The 25983-nt window shown below is 31.8% G+C and overlaps 1 protein-coding gene across 3 annotated transcripts in view; it reads left to right on the top strand.

Moving 5' to 3' along the window:
• The window catches only part of LOC118182946 (TBC domain-containing protein kinase-like protein), a 140853-nt gene that overhangs the window by 98660 nt on the left and 16210 nt on the right, over positions 1-25983 (top strand). For all 3 annotated transcript variants that reach the window (XM_035352329.2, XM_035352328.2, XM_035352327.2), the window contains 4 exons: positions 1064-1149; positions 7643-7679; positions 19859-20020; positions 25146-25309. In XM_035352329.2, coding sequence (XP_035208220.1) covers positions 1064-1149; positions 7643-7679; positions 19859-20020; positions 25146-25309 — 449 coding nt within the window. The remainder of the gene's footprint in view (positions 1-1063; positions 1150-7642; positions 7680-19858; positions 20021-25145; positions 25310-25983) is intronic.

Here is a 25983-nt window from a genome sequence, read left to right as displayed (position 1 = left end):
CTGCGCGACCTGCTAGCCACTGGGCCTATGGAATTTTATATGTATTTAAGATATAAATATAGTCGAACATATATATTTAATTTTCATTTAGAAAGGGCAAGAAATAATTATCTGTAAATCTTTGTTTATTATTTTTCACGTTAGTAATAGGAGTAACGAAGAAATCTGTCTGGTGGAATGTCAGATCTGTTCTTATTTAGTTAAAATTTTATTTTCATGTAACGTGAAACTGTTGAGATATTTGTAATCGCATTCTTACTGGTTAAAAGGATGTATAGTTTTCTGTCACGTCCAATATATTCATTAGCTTTTGGTCAGGTCCGAATTTTTCTGAAACTTAATCCCATTCTTAATGTTATTTTTGATTGGTTGTTTTCTTGTGTCTTGTTTATGATTTGTTAAACCATGATCTGTTATAAAGTTATATATATGACCTCTGTAAACGTTTTCACTGTCTGTTTGCTTGTATTTCTCTGCATGTAACTCTGCGTGTATCTCTGCATATTACTTAGTAATAAATATTTGTTTTGTTAACCACGGCATTTTCTACGTTCAACAGAAACACATACATGGAGAAAAGTAGTCATACTTAAAAATTAGGAAAGAAAGTATGGGACATTATTGGAAATATTTTGAATTTTTAGGAAATTTTCTAATGGAAAACTAATTTTGTTAAATTTTTGTGTATTTATAAAGCTTTTGCTATTGAAATGATCAATGAGTAATTCATGTATGTGGAGATAATTATGTGTTTTTCAAACAAAATAAGTACAGGAAGCTGTAAAATTAAGAATTCAAACAAGTTGCTCTCTCAGATGGTTAAGAGCTTTGATATCCATAAATTAAAATCAAGTTATATATTTACTGAAACTTGTGAAAACTATGGTAATTTCATTAATTAAGCCTAATATTTTTTAATTTTTTTACATTTGATTTACAACTTTCTTTGATTTTCTCAAAAATATTTATTTTATTAGGATCTCTTACTCTGGATGTTAAAATGTTTGCAATGAAATATGTTTAGTGTCCAAAACAGAATTTTAATAATGCTTTTTCTTAACAGAATATCTTGCCAAATTTTCACATTTAATTGCATATCATGATCCTGAATTGACTAATCATTTGGATAACATAGGGTTCATTCCAGAAGTGAGTTTTCTGTATTAATATCTTTCTTTTAAAATTTTAAACTAAATGTATGGTTAACGAATTTTTTAATATGAATTTTGGTATTTCACGAAAATGTGAAAGTGATGTGATAATCACTAATAATGTCCCTGTCTAATGGCTTAATAAATAAGACTACTAAACATTGATAGTTTCCCCAGTTTCAGTTCCCATCATCTGAGTTGTAAGATTTCCGGATGCAAAATAATCATAGGGATCTTTCTGTAGAAACCTTCCCCAGCTGCTAAAAGCTTCAATGGTAAATATAGCTCAATAGTTCTCATTTGCTATTTCATAAGTTAACTTCCTACCTAAAAATGTTATTTTCAAGCCTTCAGAAAAAGTATATTAGTTGCTTGATTATAGATGTTAAATGTTACAAATAAAATCCATATCTTTTTACTAGTTAACTTTAAGTAAGATTCATGAAAGTTCAGCCAGAAATGTAAAGTTTCAATGAAAATCCTTATTTTTCTGGAAAGCTCTGAATTGTTTCAAAATCTTGGTAAAAATTGATTCTATATGCACTATTTCATAACTATGAGACTTAAATTTTTCATACATTTGTACCCTTTTAAAGCCCTTAATATATTAGGTCATCTGGAAAGCTCTGAGGAATTTTAATAATAAATATTGATGAAGTACAAAAACATAAGAAAATTTCATTGAATTACATAAGCAGCTGGAAAATTCCTTTTATAAAAGAGACAGAGGCAGTGAAGTGAATTCTTCTGTTGGGACCAACTCTATTTATTTATTTATTTATTAATATTTATATAATTTAATAAAATATCTTTCTTGTATGTGTCCAGTAGCTGATATCACATTTCCATTCAGTATTTTATGGTGTCCCACAGAAGTATGTCACACTGATGCCTTCATGAAGATTACACAGTAAAATTGTAATACCAGCAAGATGAAGTTTTCGCATCTTGTGTAATTTTTTATGTAAATAAAATATTTTTGGTGAATTTGATAAAAATAATAGAATTTCAATTTAATATAAATGTTGTGTAATACCTGTTAAGTAAAAAAATAAGGTCCTCAAACATAATCACAAGCTAATTTTCTTTTATAAAGAAAAATTTTAATTTGTGTAATGTTTTAGTGAAACATAGCTATATTGAAAGCAGTGTGCTTAAGATCAGTGTCTTTATAAAATTTAACATTACTTTGCGTCGATAATATCTGATTTCAATGGATCAGTACATTTGTTGTGATCCATAATATTATCAGTAAACTCAAGATAGAGCTCCAGCTGCAAATTTATACACTTATATCATAACTCTTTCACAGTGTTTTACTTTTAAAACTAAATCCTGTGTTTAAAATCCTTTTTTTGGGGGGAGTCTTCTTCATGCTATTAATTTATTATCCAAATGGAAGGTACTAAATTTATCTTCATCAGCAAGTTTAACCTCAGTTTCAGCATTTAGAATTCTTGGAATTTTTCTATCCTTATTTATTTTTATATTTCTAATCATGGTGTGTAACAGATTAACTATAATGGTCTCCACAGTCTATAATTTTAAATATTTTATCTGTAATACTTTTTTATTGCATAGGTAACTGTTAAGATCGACTCTTTCAAAAAGATTTCTGAACAGTTTCTGCTTAAATGCAAATTAAAAGTTATTCTTTAAGTTTTTAATTGCATTTGCTTCTTGACATAGCTATGACTAAAAAATGTTGAAATAATGTAAATTCTAAGAAACTTTAATGGAATAATTCAAGAAGACAATTTTGTTAAATGTTTTCCAGTTGCTTTAATTCAAAATATTATGATACATTTAAATGTTATATTTATTGCATGTTGATTTCCTTGTGTTCTCAATAATGTCCGCATGTATGATTTTCTATCTCGATAGATGATATCCATTTTTAAGTACAGTTTCATTTTTGCAAAAAAAAAAAAAAAAAAAAAATTTAAGGAAAATAGACAAATGCATACTTGAAAAAAATTTTTTGTTTTATAGTTTCAGTTTAATGCAATAAAAAATTTTACTCCGTTTTCGCAAATTAAAAATAGCTTATGAAACTTTAAGTGATGTTTAAATATTATTTGTATGAGCTCAGAGTTATTAATGCCCATAGAAATTTCTCATCTTCACTTGTCTTCATGTTGAAGGGAATTTTAAGTGTTTGTTACAATACAGCAGTTTAGCCAAGAGTATTTTTTAATTAATGAATTAATGTGCATTATATTTAAACAAACTTCTTTGTTTTGGGAGAGTGACCGTTTTTTTTTTAGTAGTACTGCCATATGTAACATACGTTACAAGCTCTACTGTGTTGTGCAATGATTGTTAGTTGTTCGGCATTTACGTTTTCTTGTTCTATTTAAAACGCTGAAACTTTCGATGAGAAAGGTATATGTCATGATCTCTGACGAGAAGAGGAAAAAAGCCTGTTAACATCTGGTGTGTGTGCTTAGGTAGGTACATGAGAAGTCTTGAAGGAATCTTTGATATTGATGTAATCAAATTGAGAAACAGTACGCAGCTTTAAAGGGTTTTCCCCTTTTATATTCTCCTGTAAAAAACATCTTTGTATTGCAATATACACTAGTCATCAAAATTAAAGGATATTGAGAAAAAATATGCTCAAGAAGTTAATGTTGCAACCATTACCCAAAGCTGTAATTATTTATATTAATTAAATACAACTGAGCACCAAATTTTAAGTCCATGTATGCATTAGTGCCGGCAAATTTGGTGACTGACAATGTGGTGCGCAAAGACGCATGTTGGAATTCTGGTCTGTAATGTTTTTTAAAGTAAATGTGGCTTCTGAGAGTGATCCATATTCAGTAGGTATGGCTCAAAGGCATCATTTAAGTGAATGTCCAATGTTGCAAATAATTGATAGAATCAAGGGAGGTCAAACACAAATGGAGGTTGCCCAAGATTTGACTGTCTCTCAGAGTGTCATATCAAGAGTTTGTAGCCGCTTTTTGAGCACTAAATCAGTTGATAGGCAGCCTTGTCAAAGGTGACCAAGAGCAACAACTACATCAGAAGACCGTTTTCTGTTGTCATCAGCTTGAAGAAGCCACTAAGCGACTACAAGAGATTTGGTATGAGACCTTCCTGCCACAGGAACTCAAATCATCTGCTGCACAAAGGCTTAACGAAGTTGGACTGTATGCGAGAAAACTAATGATTTGTGTCCCACTCACTTCACCTTACAGAGGGGCCCATTTAAACTGGTGCTGTCATCATGTTCAATGGAGCCAAGATAACTAGGTCTGAGTATTGTTTACCCACGAGTCCAGAAATAATCTAAACAATGATTCGAGGTGTGTTTTGATCTAGAGGAAGGAAGGAACATACAACTTGCCATCCCTTGTCTGTGAAATATCCCATTTATGCAACAACGGTTTAATGTTTTGGGGAGGAATCATGACAAATGGCTGCATATCTTTCAAGGAGTTTCTGTTACCACTTTGGGATGTGTGGATGAGGTATTGTAGCCCCAGTTTAGGCTGTTTAGGGTTGCTGCTGGTCCAGACTTTTTGCTATTGGCCACATTGAGCTTATGTGGTACAGTCAAAAGTCGTTAATCCGGACTCGTCGGGACTTCGGCGATTCCGGATTATCGATTTTTCCGGATTATAGATCATCAGTTTAAATCTCGTAAGATGGCATGCAGAAATTCTAAAATTAAAAATATGAAACTGTAATTTATGAAATAAAGAACAATTATGATCTAAAGGGTATCAAAATTTGCAAAAAGAAAAAGCTTAATATTTATTTGTTTACTTTATTAAACATTTCTTTCAATGTAAGTTGTTTAAGTTTTGCTTCGTTTCATGTGATAATACTTTCTCTAATTCTATTAAACAGACATAATTTCTTGTTCAGTTACAAAGTTCCGCTGTTCAACTCCTATAATCCTCCTGTGTCGAGAACACCGACTAATTTGTCAATCGAAATTTTTTCGTTTTCAATAACCTCTTACTTTTCTTCGCTATCGGAAGCGAATTATAATGACGAGGAACTTGTTTTAAATCATATCAAAGATGGAGCATATTGAGATGAAATACTACATTTGGTAAGGAATTATAAGCCAAATAAAATAAAAACATCTGCGCTAAAGATAAGGATAGTGCTGACAGATCAACTTCCAATTCATGTGGCGTCTCCCCCCCCCTCCCGCCGAGCAGCGTGAAATTGATAAACAGATTTCGGATTTCAAAACATACTTTCGCTTTAGATCCTTTACATATTAACAAATATATATCGGGAATTCTATTTGATATAATCGAAAGTTTAGCTTACTTTTATAAAATTGCTCTTACAGTCTGCAAAAAATAATAAGCCGGATCCAATTCGAAAATTAAGGAACAACGTAATCATCAACATTAACTGAAATAGATAATTAGATAATTTTAGCTTATACGTCCATTGTACATAAAACGCGCACGCGAAAACGTATTCTGCACTTGCGCACACTCATATGCGCAGTCGTAAAAGGTTTTACGCGCATGTGTAAACGCCTATGCGCATGTGTCAACGCGGCGCATGCGCAGAAAGTTTTTAGTTTTGAGGTCCGGATTATAGATCATTCCGAATTATGGATGTCCGAATTAACGACTTTTGACTGTATCAAAATACTTGTAATTTGAAGATATCACTTGAATAGATTGGCCACCTTATTCACTCAATTTGAACCTGACTGAGCATCTGTGGGATGTCTCGGTAAATTTTAGCTGGCGAATTCCTCTCTTGACCCTCCAGAAGCTGAGAAGTGCACTTTTAGAAGAGTGGCATAAAGTTCCACAAGACTTGATGAACATTTTGGTCCATGAAATCAAGATGTGAGGTACGCATATCTGTCATAGGTGACCATGCAGCATATAAAAGAAAACATTTTTCTACAAGAAGTGACTTAATTTTTGAATTATTTTTCAGTTTCCATAAATTTGGTTTTAATTTCAATATTTTGGGAATTAATCAACTGCCACACATTGTAATTTATGTTAATTAATGCTTTTGTTTAAATTTCTATTATTAATTTTTCATTAAGTGATGTTTTATTTCTGTCAATATCTTTTAATTTTGATGGCCAGTGTAATTGTTCCTTTGAAGTGCATATTATTTTATTTCGAAAGTATTCTTTCCTTTCCAACATTTGAGATTTTTGACTTTTGGTTGGAAGTAGATAATTTATTTTGTATAATTGTGTTAATTTCCATTAAATTTTGCAGATACCTTATGTAAAGCCTGAGATTTCAAATTAAATTTTTTACCCTTGAAAACAGATTTTATACTCAAGTTAGATAAATCTTGCCATATTTGTCAGCATTTATTATTTATTTTTGTTATTTTAAAATATTCTAGAGACAGAAATGTATTTCAAAGTTGTTCTGAATGATTTTACCAGGAGATTTGCATAATCTGTTTTCTTTCTGCTATGCCGAACATTGACAGTTAAATAAGAACAGGAGTAGAAGCTGTAAATAATATTAATTCGCAACCTAGCTTTGACTGTAAAAATTCTTGCATTTTGAACTTAGCTTAATGAGTAAGTTTGCAGTTTTATTATGCATTTTAAACTTTGTTGTTTTAAATTTTTAATGAATTTATAGAGTCTGGCCGTCTTAGGTAGCATAAAATTTGACCAGAACGCTAAAAGACAAGTAGTGAATTTTCATTATGTCTTGTAAGTGCCACAAAGAAAAGACCCTTTATTAATCCAAGTAAAGGTTAACAGATGATACCAACTCATGCTTACAAAAGTCTTTTAATCAAATTTTATGGAGGAGCTAAAACTAATGAAATTTATGTATAGCCTAATGGCTTCGCAGTATAACTAGCATGCAAGCTGGCTCTGACCGAAGTTGATGTAACCAAACCTAATGATAAGAATAACTCAATGCTGCAGAATACTGATCACTAGAGAATCAAAGTTAGCCATGTTGCCTTAAAGCAGCCAGACCATCCTCTGATTTAACCCTTCAAGACCTTCCTTTAAATATGTCCTTCTTTCTACCTAATTTGAATATTGCACAAACTAAACGTTTACATTCAGGCAGTGAAATGGAAATGACACTGACAGAAAAGGAAATTAACATAAAGTAATGGACTAGAAACTTAAATGATATTCTACAAGATTTTCAATATTGTTAGGATAGCATCTGCAATATATTTTTCTGTTTCTATAAGGATTTAATCAGAAATTTATTACTACTAGAGCTTTATTTTGCTCTTTTCTTATGAAATTACTTTTCTTTTTTCTGTCAAGTGTTACAATATTTGTGCTGCAATAAAAAATCAAAATTGCCTTTCCATCGTGCCTGTTCATTCATGATATCATTCACTAAAAGACCAACACATGATAACATGCATATTGAGTGGAGCAATGAAATTGAAAAAATATTAAAGTAATGCAACAGTTAAGGTTATAATTTCTTTATTCATATTCTTAATTATTTCTTATTCTTTCTTCTAAGCTTAATTTCTCTTTTTTACAGCTGTATGCTATTCCTTGGTTTCTGACTATGTATACTCGTAAGTATTTTGCTGTATTATTAAAAGCTTCTCCTTGATCAATGTTGATATGATTTTTGTAGGTTAGTGCTTTCGTTTCCCATTCAACTCTTAAATCCATCTCAAAACTTTGTAAATAGTGGTTTAGAATCTGTTTCAGAGAAATCCGATCACCTTTTATTTAAAGACTGTAAAGCAATAATTTGACTATCTAATCCTTATTTTATTACGTTGTTATAAAGATAAAATCTCTCATAGTTTGCAAAATTTGGAAATTTTTTATGCGTTAGCTTGATTTGACTGGGATGAAAAATTTGTGTATCTTAAGTAAATATTTTGGTGCAATGTAAAAAGGAAAAAGTACAATAAATATATCACCTTTCAAGTTCCTTTTATGAGTATTCATGGATAAACAATTCATATGTGGATATGTAAGGAATGGTTTCAATATATCCCAATGACCCGAAATTAATATACTTGATTTTAAAATTAACTTATATTATGTAGGAAATTTAAGTGTAATTTTTAGAGATATAAGTTGTAATAAATGATCAATCCTGAAAGTTACCCATATGAAGAACTTGCAGTTAAGCTTTGATAAATCGAAACTGAAAAACCTGGAGTAGGATAATGTCTTCTGAAATATTAGTTACTGAAACTTAAATGAATTTATACTTAGAAAGGATCAAGGAATCTTTGCTCATATCAAATTTATCACCAAATATTTTCCTAATATTTGGTAATATTTATTCTTCTTTCAGTGACAGAAATGGGATAAATTGATGTGAACAGTTTGATAAAAAGAAATATTTTAAAGGAAGCTTTTTTTTTTTTTTTTTAAAAAATTAATATACTCTTTTTTTTTTAAAAAAAAAAAAAAGAGTATATTAATTTTTCTCATGAATAAAATGTAAAATTGTAATAAGTAAAATATGTATAGATCCTAAATCATTAATACAGTTCCTTTTATTCCAAGTTGAATGTACATTATATTTCTAAGCAAATAACAATTTTCTTTATTGTATAAATCTAAAAGCAAAATTGCAGCTGCTTGGAGGAATGGCTAAAATTATTTTTTTTTAATATGAATGTGTATTATTTGTCATTCTCAAGAATTGCAAAAGGAGGTGTAAAAGGTATGTTGTCCCGAGTTTGGAAATAATATTGTGCCATCTAAACAGTCTGGTAGTTTCTCGAATCGAAGCATTTTCTTCTCATTATTTTGTTACTGCTCATAAGGTTCAGTTTTGCTTATTTAACATCAGCGAGGCACTGGAGGGCTATCTGCCTAAGGGAAGGTATGCCTTCATGGAGGACTTTCTAAGGGAAACTGGTTTGCATACACATTACAAAACCATGAAAGTGCCCATGAAGCCAGTCCATTTGCTGTATTTCAAAACCCGGACCGAACCACTAGTGTTCAGTGACATTACCACTCAGCTGATCATGGGTGCTGCTGATAAGGAATGGCCTTGATTGAGACAGATGTTTAAAAACCGTCTTTTCTGCTGATGCTGCATAATGCTAGCATGCACTGTGGCAAAATATTTGATTCAGTGCTGTGCTAACAATGGAGAACCCAAAAGTTCTTTTTACGTATTGTTATCTGTTGGCTAAAAGTGTTTTGACTCGAAATCCAACTTCATTTAATATCCTAATATTCAATTTATTTCACTTTACAAACACATACAGGTAACCCTCGTATAACACGGTAGATAGGTTCCTAGAAAATGGCGTGTTGTGTGAAACCATGTTGTATGAGACCCAGAGCTAGTATAAAAAGAGGGGTTACGTTCCGAAAACTTATTAAAAACAATTTTTTTAATTCTACATAAACAACTCTTCATTTTTATTAAATATATAGATGTATATACAACACAGAACAATAAATATTACATATTTTAATTTAACGCAACTTTAGTGTAATTAATTTCTTCGTTGTCATTGCTCAGTGTAATCAACCGAGAATATTTTTTCAGTGGAATGAGATCGCTTTCACTTTCAGAATTGTTTCTTCATTTAACGTTCTGGCATTTTCTTCCATCTTTAAAAAATCTGTAATTTTATTTGCTTATTCGTTCTTACCGGGTCAATGTAAATTTCTCAATATGGAGCTAGACAGTTTTACAACTCCCTTTTTAATTTTCGTCTTATTTCAGCAAAAAGCTCTGTACTCGAGAAAAATGATTTGAGATTTTCAGCTAAGCTTAGGCCTTCTTTTCATTATTTAATGTTAAATTATTAATTGCACTATCTTCATCAGTGCTAGTGTTCTCAGAATTGATTCTGATTTGATTTACGGCTTCAGTTGCCATTTCCATCAAATCTGCTTCGTCAGTTTCTTCTTCCGCTAATAAATCTTGAACGTCCTCAATAGCCTTGTCTATAAAACCTTCACCTCCGATTGATTTTGCAAGTTTTAATAAGCCAACAATTTCATTTTCTGATGATTCACACACGTTTTCTAGTTCATCTGAAGAGGGATGTATGTTCTTCTAACATGCATTTAACATTCATGCTTTCAGTCCTTTCAAAGATACAATGTCGATACAGTGCTTGATTGAAAATGTCTTCAAAGCTTCCATAAATGATTTTGATTTCCTTAAATGGCTTTGAATCTATTACATCTAAAATACACTGTAATGCTATTCTTATGTAATATGTTTTAAAGGTTTAAATAAGACCTTGATCCAATGGTTAGAGTAACGAAATATTGTTAGGTGGTAGGAGCAGTATTTTGACGTTTGGATGATTCAAATCTTGTGGGTGACATGGAGCATCAGCTAATAGTAATAGAACTTTGAAGCTCAAATTGTTCTGATTTAATAATGTTCAGCGTCTGGCACAAAATGATTTAAAAGCCAAACTTTAGCTTCATAATCAGCCGATGCAGATTCTCCTTGAATTCTTATGCTATGAGTTGCAAGACGCTTTTTGAAATTTTCAAACCAACCTTTGCTTGCCAGAAAATTTGGGTTGACAGAGAATTCTCCATGTTCTTTAAGGTGCTTAAAAATTCTGAGTGCTTTTTGTTTATTGATATTAACATCCAATGGAATTCTTTTTTGACAGCTATCATCAATCCAAATGCTGAGTGCCTTTTCCATCTTCTCAATTATTGGTGCCTGGTGGCAATTATTGGTGCCTGGTTGAACTGCACATTTTGTGAATGTCGAAGATCTTGCAGAAATTGCATTTCTTATTTCTTTTTCATTTTTCTTAATAGTCCGGATTGCTGCTTCGTTCAAATTAAAATTTTTTCCAATGTGAGATGCCTTTTCTCCTTTTAAAGGATGGTCCAAAATTTGTATTTTTACTTCTAAAGAAATGAATTTCCTCTTAAACATTGTTTTTTATCTTTATCAGACAAGTTTTGAGACTGAAACTTAATGCCTTAAAGATGAAAAGTTATTCTGTAACACATCATGGCTAGATGCAGACTGCCGACTAGCAGCGTGAGACACTTTTGTTTTCAGGCCACGAAGATGAGGGTTTGAATTTTGGTAGCCAGACGTGCAGGTTGTGTGTTTTAGAGTACTTATTATAACCTCATATTGTTCACCTTCTGCGATAGTGAGGTTTCTTCATTGTTATCTGGTGATTGTTCTCTGAGACTGGGTATTGTTTCTGTTGTGCAATTGTGCTTTAAAGGTCATGGAAGGGAACAATTTTCCTCCATTACCGGTCAAGAATTCAACAATCGCTCTCCACCACGTGGCTCGTCTCTCTGAAGACATTTGTTCTTACAGGTAGCAGATCTTGGGAGACAACTCACAGAACTTACAAAATGAGGATTCTTATGTGTTAAATGACTATATGGATGCTTTGCTCAATATGGAAAAATCTTCGTGCGGAGTTCATTAAATTTATTCGGATTGCTTAGGCAATTTTCTTATCGTGTTACAGAAAAACCATGTTGTAGGAAGGTTCTCGCAATTTTTTAATCGTGTTATAGTGAAACCATGTTACAGGATGCCGTGTTGTAGGAGGCTTACCTGTACCTATTAATGCGACTATTTAGAAGTAGAGTTTAGTATAATGATCAAATGATCTGTACATCTTAAGGATGAAAAACTTTCATTATTTCAGAAATGTAACTTAACCACTGCTTACTTAGGGTAATTTCTCGATTCACAACATACCAAAACAAAACAGATATATCAACAATGCTGCCATTTGAGAGAAACTTAAGATATAAAACCATAATAAATAGGTAGTGCTTTAAATGACATTAATCATGCAACATTCTCCTACCTTTTCATAAATGATATATCAAAATTATATTATAAAATTACAAAATCTAATTTAAAATTCATAGTCCTTGAATTTAGTAGGCGTTTTAATGTTCCGACCACTTCTGGTGATTTTCTTAAAACTTCGTAAACAATCTCCAACTTCTTTTCTGAAAGTTCCTCCTCCTCATTCGAATTACTTGAAGCTTGAATTTCTAAACTATATATACGTTGTACAGGTCCGAGTAATTCTCCGTAAGCAGTTTTTCAAATCTACTAATGTACTATTACTGTCTTTACGAGGGTAAATGTGGATTACATGTCCCAGTGGTCAAAATGCTTGTTTTTGATTGATACTTTCAATTAAGACAGTATCACCAATTTTTATTGAATGCTCTGGAAGTTTTTAAGATCATTTGACCAGTAGTTGTCCAAGGTACTCTATTATACAATATTCTTGTAAACCTCTGCCTCAAATTTTCTCTAAGACGTTGTTGGTATTGAATTCTTTTTGTGAAATTCACTTTGTCTATATGATCTATATCAGGAATGCCCGCTTCTTGAATAGGCTGCAGGAATGTTGCTGAAGTAAAAGGCTGCAAATCATCTGGATTTTCTGATGTGTATGTAATAGGCCTTGCATTAATTATGAATTCGCAATCACAAATCAAAGATGACATTTCTTCATGTGTCAGACTTGTATTACCTAGCACATGTTGCAATACTTTCTTCATTGACTGTATCCCAGAACCCTCCCCACCAAACCGTGGTAGGGGGAATTAAACTTACAAGTTATTTTGTTTAAACTGGCCTCCAATTCCACTAACTTTCCAGTCATTCGAGTTGAAAAGGTTATTTGTACTGATGAAATTAGAGGTCTCGTTATTGCTATAAATGATTAGAGGTCGCCCTCAACGGGATGTAAATCTTCTTAGGCTGAGTAAAACCCCCTTAGTTGACAAGGACTGCAGTAGTTCCAAATGAACAGTTTTAAAGACTGCACAGGTGTATAGAACGGTCCAGTTCTTGAGTCCTCCCTTCAGAACAAGTGGACCCGCAAGATCAACACCCAAATTTCAAACACTGATGCATACTTGATTCCATCTTCTGGCAGCACAGAATGTATGCAAACGTACAGAAAAATCATCATCAATCAATATAAATCTTGGAATTTTCACAAGTTTTTGCAAATGAAGTTAATCAAATCACTTTGAAGAGTGCTTTACCATTTCTTTTAGTATTTCAGCATCCTAAATCAGTTTTGATTTCTAGATTTCTTGGAGCCTTAGTTTTGGTAAAAGATTTACTGGACTAGAAAATCCAATGGGATTGAAAACTTGCCGAGCCAATGAGAACAAAATTCTTCTAGTTATCAGTTGTTTTGGTTTAGTTACTCCACTGACATTACAAAATAAGATATCTTCATAACGATCCCAAAATAGTCCCAAGACAGGCTGGTTCGACTAAAATTCCTGGCCTGTTACATTTGGTACACTCCCACCCTCTCAATTCGAATTTGGCCATCAACTCGGTAGACACTTTAACAAATTTATGCATTTTTTCCTCTGAGTCGACTGAAGTGATGCAATCCAATGTGATTATTTAAAGTGACATAAAATGATTTTCTTAATTTTTCAGCAGTATCTTTAGCTTCATGTTTTACATTCTCAAGATATTTGATAACAGCTCCAAGAATGAAAGGGCTGCAGGTTACTCCAAAAACTACTCTTTTATGTCTAAAAACTTGTAGCTCTTTATTTTTGACATCTTTCCACCAGAGAAAATGGAGATAATCTCTGTCTTCCTTACAAATAGATATTTGCAACAATGCCTTTTTTAGGTCAGCAATCAATCCTATATTCTTTTGACTGAACTTAAGAAACACTTCAGGTATTATTTCAATGGTATTTGTTCCTTTTTCTAAACAATCATTTAAAGAAGGTCTACCTTTTTGTTTACTCGAGGCATCGAAGACAGGTCTAAGTTTTGTTGTTGAATTTTCTTTAAAAACTCTGTGGTGAGGAAAATAATATGAGGGAACTGGAAGTTCTTCAGACGATGCCTTTTCTATATTGTTATCTTCAAGACATTCCATGACAGTATAATTGTATTGTTATCTTCAAGCCATTCCATGACAGTAGAATTGTTAGCATCATAGTTGCCATCCAAAATCAGTTTTGATGCAAGTTTATTTAATCTTTTTTCAGCAAAAGTTTTATTATCAGGAAGATGCTCAACCTCTTGCCATGGCAATTTAAATTCATATCTCCCTTCATTATTTATAGTGACTGTCTTCTTAAAATGATCTCTGACAGCTTCTTCAGTTTCTTTACTGGTATACAGTTCATAGGGATCTTTAATTTCAATGGTTTCCACCTCCCAAAGTTTCGTTAAATTGTCACTATGCCTTAGTAGTGGAATAGCTGCTAAAGAATCTCTAGAAATATTAGTTTTTGATTTTTCTCATCAAAACCCATCCCAGATTGCCACTTTCAAATTGTGCACTGTAAGTTCAAGACCACTGCAGTGAAGTATCATTTATCTAATAAGATTTCTTGCATTGTAGCAAAGTGCCATAAAATTGAAAATGAGGAAGATTGTGATGTCGTATTTCATACTTTTCCAAAGTACGATTTGCTTTTGGCGAAAAAATGGGTACATGTGTTAAAGATTATATTAATGTGAAGAATGTAAGAATTTGCTGCAATTTTCTGTGCAGTGATTGTGAAGATGACATGAAAAATCGCTTGCTTGGATTGGCCCAAAATACTCTGTTAAAAATCCCAATACTGTACTAAGAAAAGAAAAGAAAAATAATGCAGAGTAAAGACTACGCAAATTAAATATGAAGAAAATTCATTTTGATGCCAATTATGAAAATGATGATGGGAATAATAAACGAAATATGAATGATTTTAAAATTGAACTCATAAATGACAATGTAAATATTACTGAATGCCCTAGTAATTCTCTTTAGATACTGTGAGGAAAGTTGTTTTGTCAAAGTTAAGACAACAATCTTGTATTTACTTAAATGTAATGTATGTGTACAAATGTGAGTATAAGTTAGAAAATTATTTTTTAAATATCTGTTATTATATCAAATCGGAAGAGAAGCATGCCAATGTAAAATTTGTAATTAGGTCAAAGAAGCAATCTTAGAGTAGATTAAATTTTGAATAAAACTATATCTTAATTTTTGCAATCATTAACCAGATGAGATCAAATTTATTTCTAATTTAATTACAGAAAACTTTTCGTTCAGATTAAAACTGTTCTGAGCAAATTGTTCTGGGAAAAGTATAGCATTTAATTAACATTCAGAGTAAAATGTTGTTTAAAAATGTATTCTTTCTCATACTTAGGGCTATGAATATTGTAGAAAAAGAACATATATACTTATATTTCCAGCATAATTATAAAATATTTGCCTCCAATCTTGTCAAAACCTATTGATCTTAATGGCATCACTGAATGTTTTGTTCACCAAGAGGAGTGTCTTACTGCTTCGAGGGATTGTATGGGGAAAACCAGTTTGGGCCTCTCATTTGTGTCTTACCTCCATGGGTTAGGCTAGGGTAAGAAGGGGTGCTCGACGGACTGCCTTCCTTGACGTTCACCCTCAAAATTGGTATGAACCTGCACAGTAAGTGTATTGGAGCTCTACTTCTACGTGTCTGTGTGGCAAGGAAGTGCTCAAAATACATGGCGAACTAAAAGTCCTCATAAACGCTTTATAGTAAGGGAAGAGAGGTGGGAGATCCTTGGACTACCCCACCCCAGGGTTGTTCTTCCTCAAAACTGGGACAAAAGCGTAACAGTTAGATGGGTTTAGCAGTACGTCAATCACTGTGATGCTACAAAAATGCTGGCCTAGCTTCTACCTGTCTTTTTCAAAAGTTCAATCACGTTTTAAACAAAATCTGATGTATTAACTTTTGGTCATAAATAAATCATACAAAACCTAAGAGATAAACCTTGCAACTTATATTAGTTTTTCTGTACCTGTAATGCACAAGACATTACAGAATGTGATTATTGGAAGTCAGTGACAATTTCACCTGTAACTATGCTTTCTTCATCACAAGACCCATCATTAATCCTTCTGCAAATTATGTCGTCAGATAACAGAAATCTTCAGCTGGCCAGTGAAATAAGAGATTCGGTTATCATGTGGCTTTCATTGTAATGCTACTAACTGAGCAGTTTTATATGTCACAAGTTGAAGCTTTATCACTTACTTTCATTGTTTTTCAAATTGTTGTTTTCATTTACTTTGTGTTTCGGAAATCTTTTAATGTATCCTTTATTTTTTCATTAGCATTTCATCACTGATATCAAGATGAGATGTTTGTTTATGATAAAATTATTTGTTACCTGACATGAAAACTATTTACAATAAATCTAAACTTAACATGATGCAAGACTTATGTAAACTTATTTAATTCAAAAAATCAAATAGTTGTGATTATTGGAAGTCGGTGAAATAAACCGCATTGACTTCTCATAATTCAGATGGGAACTGCATAGATACACCAATGTCTAACAGTTCAAAATTAAAAATGAGCTGGCTTATTTTCCAAGAGAAGCTCATGTTTTTTGGGTGAAAGGGCACAGTGTTGTTAACATAAAGCTCGGAATTGATCCTTGCCCTATCAGCTATGATCTATAGCTAAAAAAATTAATTGCCATTTGCATTTGCTGATTACATACAAAAATTATTCCATGCAGACAATCCCAATATTTTGCATCCCACACAAAAAATATTGTATTGATTTTCCTTATGCAAAACTTTTTAATACAGTACAAAGTCCAAAATCCGGACTCGTCAAGACTTCAGCGATTCCGGATATTAGATCATCAGTTTAAATCTAGTAAGATCGCATGTAGAAATTATAAAATTAAAAATATGAAATCGTCATTTATGATCTAAAGGGTATCAAAAAGTTTTTTAAAAAGCTTAATATTTATTTATTTACCTTATTAAACATTTCTTTCAATATAAGTTGCTTCTTTTTTTGTGCTAATACTTTCTCTTTAATTCTGTAGACAGACATAATCTCTTGTTTGGTTACATTGTTGAAGTCCTGTAACTGCTATTTCAAGAATTCTGACTAACTTGTCAATAGAAATTTTCTCGTTTTCAGTAACTTCTCTGTCACTTTCTTCACTATCGGTAGCGGTATTTTCTGGATTTAGAACCATACTACAGATTTTGCCATTCATTAATTGATTGATGATTGAGAAGCATTGTCATCACAATCAAAAACTTCTTTTATATCATCTTCATTTATTACTTCTCCACATTTCTTTACAAAATCTGTTAATTGGAAAACTTCACCTTTGTTTTGTGATATCCGAAAACCTTTCAAACTAACAGCTATCATCATCAAATTTAGCTATTCTTCACTATACATATTTGGCTATGCATCATGATCTTGGTGACTGACGTAAAGTTGTTCCATTAAATTTTATTTTGCTTCTATTGTGCACTGAGACAGTTAAGTCTGAATTGTATTAGTTCAGTTATTTATTATATTTTTGTCCATATCTTGCACATGCTTAAGGCTTATCAGAGTTCTAAATAAATAAATTCCCACCACATACTTAAGCCTTATTGAGGGCCAGCGCTAGATCCGAAAACCTTTAAAATTAGCGGCTATCATCATCAAATTTAGCTATTCTCCACTATACATACTTGGCTATGCATCATGAGCTTGGCGACTAACAACAAGTTGTTCTGTTAAATTTTATCTTGCTTCTATAATGCACTGAGACAATTAAGCCTGAATTGTATTTGTTCAGTTATTTATTATATTTTTGTCCATTTCTTGCACATGTGTAAGGCTTATCAGAGTTCTGAATAGATAAATTCCCACCACATACTTAACCCTTATTGAGGACAGGCGCTAGATATCTTATCGCCTGATGCAGTCTCTATGGGTGCTAAATTCTGCAACTCGATGTGGCCATACAAGCAGTGGTACTGGTTCTGCTGGGTTTATGTGAATAACAAATCAGTTATTCTTAATTCAAATAGCCCTAAATGTAATCTTTGGGTCTATGAGTATCATCAATAAAATCTATTTTTAGCATATGGATACAAATTTTTGGTAAATTTTTTCTTGTCAACATTTTTATCGCATTTAACTTAAATTTGTAATCATCGCCAAGCATAATGTCACCATAAAAGGCTACCACACTCTTTTATTATTCAATTACTAACATAAAAAATCGTTTAGGCATCGCTACATGAGTCGGTACTCAATTTTTCATGTTTTGATAAACATGCAGTGTTGAAAGGAAAGTATAATAAATAATGATTCACCAGGTTGGCGTCAGATCAACGATGTATCTAAGTGGAATGTTTCGGTTTGAGATGTATGCCAAACAGATACACAGCAATGGAGCCAAATTACTGATCGTACAAATTTATGCTAAAATGATTGTTTCTTCAATAACAAGGCATTTTATTTAGTGTTGAAGGGAAATTAAGAATCGGGACTCTCTAGATGTTTTATTATGCGCAGAGGGGGAAATCAAATGCGCATGCGTAAAGCCTATGAGAAAAAGTTGTTAGTGGTTTTGAGATCCGGATAGTAGATCATTCCGTATAATGGACATCCAGATTTTGGACTTTGTACTGTAGTGTATTAATTTTTTCATTGAACATTTGAATTGGCTTCATAGAACACCTGTTTACTATGAACTTAGAATATTGGCTTCTGATTGCAATGATTCTGTGTGATGTGTTTCTGTGTATTATGTATTAGGGACAACAGAATACTGATTATATTTATCTTTGAATGATGGTTAACAAAATTATTCAAGAATGTTATTTAGTATGTGGTTATAGAAAAGAATGTGAAAATGTAAATTTCACCCTCAGAAGACCTAGAGTTGTAGTTATGATGATTGTGAGAAACTGCATGTGATGTGTTATAGACAGCTCCAGATTGATATTTCGCATGATAGAGAAGACTATCTACTGCAATAAATAATAAAGAACAGTGTTGAAAAAATACGTCATACCCTCGTTTAGAATGGAGCAATTAAATGGACCATTTCCCAGTATTGTAATTTCCTCTCCTCAAGAGACATCTCATATACATATTATTTTCTCCTTGATAGCTCAGTAAGCTCTTGGAACTTTTTAACTGTGCATATAAATCAAGTTCATAATTTTTCAATGTGTATAGAAGATGTTTGGTTCCAAGTTTAGGATAATTTCATATTTGAATGCCTATTATTATTATCTAATACCATACCAATAATTTTAGATCAGTTATTAACTTCTGCATGTTTAATGTAAACTTAAATATTAAATGTGAATATTCATAAATTATATGCTTATGTTGTTTATCTGTCTTCCATAGTACAATATATAGAATTCTAAATTGTTTTTCTAACTGAGTCTGGATTGAAGAGACTGCAGTCGTACATGGTGAAGTTAAAAAGTATTTAGATCAATAAAAATCCAGAATTGTGTTCTCTCATTTTGAACCTGATTCATTTACAAAAATTTTTCTGTACAGCACAGTTTGCTGTCCTTTATATTTCCATCTTGATGTCATTTTAATACCCATTGCAACAAAGTATTTTGCAACTAGGAGAATCAAATCAACTAAAGTTGTGTTGTATTAGCTCTGACTCTCTTTATGAACTCTTCTACCACCACAATATAGTCTTGCGCAGACTGATACTGTATCTCAGTTTAACTACAAGGACAGTAAACATAGTGGCTCATAGTATTGCAGTGTTGCATGGCAGATGTCCTTAAAGTAGAAATAAAATCATCAGATGTTTCTGACTTACCCTGTTAGGTCTGCCATAAAAGAGGCAATAAAACAAATGTTTATTTTTGCATGATTTTAAAACGTTAGTTAGCATTATTGTGTTTGTTTTTAATTTTGAGAGCTTAATCTGTATTTTACAAGTTTAATATTTGTGTGTTGAATTTGTTTCCAGATGTGTTTCCTCTACATAAAATATTTCATCTTTGGGATACATTGTTGCTGGGGCATTCTTCTTTCCCTCTCTGCATAGGAGTATCTATTTTAAAACAGCTGAGAAATAATTTACTGTCATATGGCTTCAATGAATGTATTTTGATGTTTTCAGATATGCCAGGTAAGAATCATGTAGTTATTACTCCATGAGAATTATAAGTAACTATGAAATTTACAATGTTTTAATTCTGAAATGTTTTAGTTACTTTGCTTTAATTTGTCATTTTATTGAGTTTCGATAAATATGTGTGTATTTCTTCCATGTATTTATGTGCATAAATATGAACCTTGTTAATAGTGCAGGTAAAATTACAAATATTGTGGCATTCTGAAGTTTGTGTAAATTCCTTGCTTGAATTTTTTTACAACAAACCATACACTATTTCTATTCTCATACATGAATTCAATCAGCCTCTGCATCATGTAAAAAAGTCTGCAGGAGAGTTGGTGCTAAGTAATCACAGTTTGAGATAAGCTTCGTTTGATGAACTAGCCTGCCTCATCAGTGGGTAATTTAGTTATAGTGTGTCCACAAATACTGATGAATCTTCAGTGTTATGTTATGCCCTAAGATTTACTGATTTATTTCTTTTATTTTGGAATAGAAATTGCAAAAGTTGTTCCTGTTTTATCAAGATTTTTTTCTTGTTTATGGTTATCTTCAGTGGTATAAAAAATGTCATCAATTATTGCATACTTAATTGTATTCTGTGCATTATTTTGAGACTTATAAAGATTGCATTATTGCTATAATTTGGCTGACCATTGAGGAGATAATTTACAAATTCCTATACTGTAGCATTAATTCAAGCAAAGGTTAAAAAACCGTATGTAAAGCGAAGTAATTTTATTTCTACTCTCACATACTGGATGAATCTTTATAGATACTGTATTTGCTTATGTGTCCCCCCTCCCAGCTTTATAGCTCATGTTTCTGAAAAAATTTTAATATTCGTGTAATTTTCCCTTTCCTTGATGCATTCAGAAAGCAAGCTTGCCTAAAATTAAAAAATGATTTTGCCCTTGTAATTGCTGTTTTCTTCTTGCTAACAAGGGCAGCTTCCTGCAAACTGCGTATGAAGTCATGACAAACTTTCCCAGATGCTATCAATGGTAACACATTAAAAGTAATGGAATTTTGACATGAGGGCTTTGTGAGTGGCATGAGCCAAATTTTGTGGGCAATGTCTTTGCAAGCTATAGCAGATAATATGGATAACAGTTACACTAATATTGATTGATTTGAAGCTAGGACGTAACTGTGGATACTAAGAAGAGTAGTAAGATTCAAGATACAGGGAAGTAAAAATGAAGCTATCTTATTTGATATTGCTATTAATTGTTAATATTAATTAATATTAATTGTTAATATTAATTAATATTATTATGTATTCTTATAGGAATGTAGTTTTCTTTCAAATAAATAATAATGTGCTGTTTATGGATAATTTATTTATGAGTACTTTTTAATTTGTTAAGTTCTCTCTGTAACCAAGTGCTTCGAAAATTAAACTATTTACATAATTTTTTCATCTTGATTTTCATGCCGTAAAATTAGTAAAAAAAGGAGGGGATAAGTAAATATGGTAAGGTGTTGAATTATCATAAGTTTAATAAATGTTCGTAGGTAGTGAAAGCAGTCACATCGTTATTAATATAAAGTAACAAATTTTATAGCACAAAAGAATGTAACTCAGGAAGCACTACACCCCGCTTAAGATTTCAGTAAATACTGCCCTTTTTCAATACCTATAGGCCATGGATATTTTGTATTTACGCCTCACCAAAGGGTTATTTTTAAAAATAAAGAACATTCGAGTGCCTTAAAATGATAAAACAATAGCTGTTATCGCACATAGTAAAATGTAAAAAATATAAAATGTAAATGCAATTTTTCAAGCAACAATAACAAATATATAACATGAATATATAGATTTTTAAGAAATATGAAACAAAACATTAAATATATCACAAATGTCGATAATAGTTTCAAGTAAGTCAATTAAAAATCAAGTTATTAAATTTTAAATGATTTTCCACGCGTAAATTTGTGAACTTTGACCTTTTCACCAACCCAACGGTCAATCGGATACCAGCTATCCCCTCCGTCATTTTCAAATCGCAGCCTATCAACAAAGAGTTACAATAGCAAGCAGGGTATTGTTTCATGTGCGATTAAGCTCAAAATAATTAAGCAACCAAAAACAGTTCCACCACCAATGTTCCTATCATTCAGAGTGTGACACAAGTTTCTAAATTTTGAAAAATTTGGATAATTAGATCAAAAGTTATAATTTTTATTACCAATTTATTGGGCACAGGAAGACATAAGAAAAAATCCCTAATGTCGCTATTGAGTCTCATTTAAATTAGAGTTTTCAGAGTTTTTAATTAATATTTCAGCTGATTAAAGTCATGCGAAGATGAGAATGGTATCGATGGATTCCGACGAATTTTTAGAATCTGGGATTATGTGTCTCAAAATTCAACTAACCGCCATTCCATAGATATTTATGAAAAAATTAATTGGTGCATAGCCAAATCTCTTTAATAGGAAAAAAACCAACAAAGTAAGGGGAAAATGTAGTTTTTAATTAATGTCTCGTCTAATTAAAGTCATACGAAGACATTTTATAGCCTATAACCTTTTCTAATATATCAAAAATATCTCTTGAAAATTTCATGATGATCGGTTAAGTCGGGAAAGCTTAACAAACAAAACATTTGTATTTATAATATTCGTAAGGATATAATGATTTCTTTGCTTGTTCCACATAAGTAGTTTCTAATCTTTATTCTGTGCTGCTCAAAATTTTGGTACTTCTGTGAATTCTGTTTTCTTGATAATGTATGTAGTATGCAGGCATAAACAAAGAGCTGTTCAGTGTTTTCTTGAATCTTTTTTTTTTTTAATCCTGATTATATTAAGAGCAAAAGATTTAAATTTAGTTCCTATTTAAATGCTGCAGCAGACGTTCCATTTAATACAAAATCCATAATTTTTCATTGAATTTTCATTGAATGCAAACATATTCATCACATTCAGCTATATGCATTAATTATGGGAATACTTATTAATTTATCACTTTTACAACAGCTGAAGTTGTAAATATTTTGTAACAAGTATCAGTCTTTTCCTGGCTCAAGGACAGGCTGTTTGTTTTTAAACCTACAGTACTCAGAGCCACCCATAGCTCAATGCTGGAATGCCACCCAATTTGCTAAGGAGGCTGTGACGGTATGGGGACAAGATTTCGTGGAAAAAATTAGTTTCTAAAGTTGCCAATAGGGCAAAAAGTTGGCACTGTTCTAATCTATACGACTGAGAACTATTTCAATGCAGCACCACTTTCACACAGCAAATGAATTGCCTCAAGGGGTTACAGAGATGATATTTCAGTGTACCATAACACTATTGAATAAACTCGGTTTCTCAGTGAGGGAATAGACCTCTTAAAATATTATCATCTTTTAATGAATCGCACATTGCATTCTGTACACATGATGGCTGAACATAAGAAGTTACCAGGATACCCAACACAACCTGTGATGTGTCGTCTTTTAATGTCATTGACCCCCACCAAGATAAGCCGTGAACTTCAAAATACCCCATTCTGAAAAAGTCACATGAGATTAGATACAGGCAGCTACACAAGTGGAAAAAAGGAATTATGACACCCTATCTTCTGTAAAGTGGTAGCATAACAGATGCTGTGCAAGCAATGTGCGGTGGTGGATAAAAGTCACATGATACTGCACTTGCCTCTGCTAAAATTATGGACTGACAAACCTAGTCAACATATCATGATACCTTTGCATGTAACAGTACATGTAGGTCGTCTTGTTAGCGTAATATTCTCAAAAAATAATGGTCTGCTGATGGAATCTGCTATAAAGCCACATCCAAGTGACTTTTGGTGAATGCAGTGGTGTTTTCTAAACTGCATGGAATTGTTTAAATGGTCATATTCATGAAATGTGAGTGTTAATAGTCCCATTTACGTCAAAATAGGCATCATCTATCCACAGAACTCTACAGGGTCAAGCATCATCAACCTCCATCCTGGCAAGAAATATCAGAGCAAATGGCACCCATTTATCATATGCATTACGTTTTAGTTCTTGCTTACAGCTAATCTTCTATGGTATAAGGGAAGAACTTTCTACAAGATTTGCCATACCATTGAAAGATTCAAATTGTTGTGCTATTCTTGGGGCATTGCTCTTACCAGTAATAGTTCTATGGGTGCCATCAACAATTGTAGTCGTGACTTCTGTAATTGACTGTCTGACACTAGTTTCCACTCTCTACCAAACCAAACTGCTAAGGATCCTGTTTCTTCAACTTTCTGAATTATGCCTTTCAATGTATTAATTAACAGGGCTTCTATATGTAGGTTTTTATGACTTCTAAACTCATGAAGAGCAGTAATTATGTTCGATTGCTGAAGATAAACAGCTTTACAAGTAACAAGTGCTGAAGAAGCATATTGAAGATAGCCAGCATTCAAAATGTCTTTCAGTATCTTCCCCTTATCTTTATAGACTAAATTACTAATGTTGCTTTCATTTATCTAACAGAGCATTTGCATTTTCAAATTTTACCTGTGTTTCATGTAAATTTTCAGTACTGTAGATTAAAACAATGCTGCATTTTTCCTTATTGGCAACATTTGGAACCAATTGTTTTCCACGGAATAATTTTTTCAGTGTCATCATTAGTTCCCCCAGCCAAATTTGGGGCATTCCAGCTGATAGATCAAGCTACAGATTGTGCTGAGTTGTGTCAGTTTAAGAAAAGAAAAAAAGAAAAGGAAGTTGTATTTAGCTTATCTGCACTTATGAATCCTGTCTAATTCCCTTTTTGGTAATGCTTAGGAATGTTAAAAAAAAACTGTACAAAAAAGTAAGTGAAGAAACCCACAATCTCTTTTAGGACATAAAATTTTGAAAATGTTGGGGAGGGGAATAAGTACATAAGAAAGCATGACAAGAAGCAGTGCAACTTTTTGTTTGGGACACATAAAAGGGAAGATTGCAAGAATCAAAATGCATCAAGTGAAAGTACCTTTCCTTAATAGTTATTTTAATACACTTTATAATTTTTTTCTTTCGTTACTTTTAATAGTTTTGTCATTTATGATTTCTGTCATAAGTGTTCAGAAACTGAAATACTTTTTAATATTGTAAATTATTTATATATTTATGCTTTTTTTTAAAGTCTATTCTCATTTTGTGTATTTCAGAAATTGATATACAACGTTGTGTACAAGATTCCATAAAAATCTTTTGCAGTACTCCTAAAAGTATTACATACAGAGTTCATGAAAATCCTAGTTGTAATTCCAAACTTCCTTTTGACACAAATTTGAAATTGACCAAAGAAGAAACTGTTGGAGATCCTGATCTTGTAAATATAGTTTGTATTTTAAATTATTATACATGTACTAAAGTGAAGCGAAAGATCAGTTTACTGACTGAAGTCAAAGCATTCTCTTGATGTGTATATGTATATTTTTTTTAACTGATAACAAAAACTGCCCATAAAATTTTTACATTTAGGAAGGAATGACATTGTATTTAATCTTTAACTTGGTTTCCTACTAAAGAATTTAAAAAGTAAAATGCATTGAGCCTTCTCTAATATGACCTCTCTACAGTTGTAGTTCATTAGAGTTTTCTGTGGAGGTGTTTGTTGTAGAGAAGATTGCAAATAATTATCTTTAATATTTTTTTAATGTGATGAATATTTTAAACTGCAGCAACTAGGTCATATGTGTTAAGTTAAAAAAGGAAAAAATTTGCATGAAACATATGTTGTGAATTTTGTTTAATAATTTAAAAATATTCACTATCTTTTTTATCTGTTAAAAATCATTCCATTTTCTAAAAAGATTCAGTATGATGAAGTAAATCAACGCTCTATTGTATTTTTTTACGAAGTTCCTTTGCAGCAGTCCACCAGCAGTATTTTGAATAATTTTATCATGTTTCTAAATTTGATACTTTTCATTTTGTTTTATAGATATTTTAATTTAAATCACTTTATGGAACTGAAAATGAAAAAGAAAAAAAAAAAAAAAA

This window comes from Stegodyphus dumicola, chromosome X2 (genome assembly GCF_044657685.1).
Source record: "Stegodyphus dumicola isolate Sdum_Otavi_A_Nest chromosome X2, ASM4465768v1".
Taxonomy (NCBI): domain Eukaryota; kingdom Metazoa; phylum Arthropoda; class Arachnida; order Araneae; family Eresidae; genus Stegodyphus; species Stegodyphus dumicola.
Note: the sequence above shows the minus strand (reverse complement) of the source record. Positions and strands in the feature narration are given on the sequence as shown.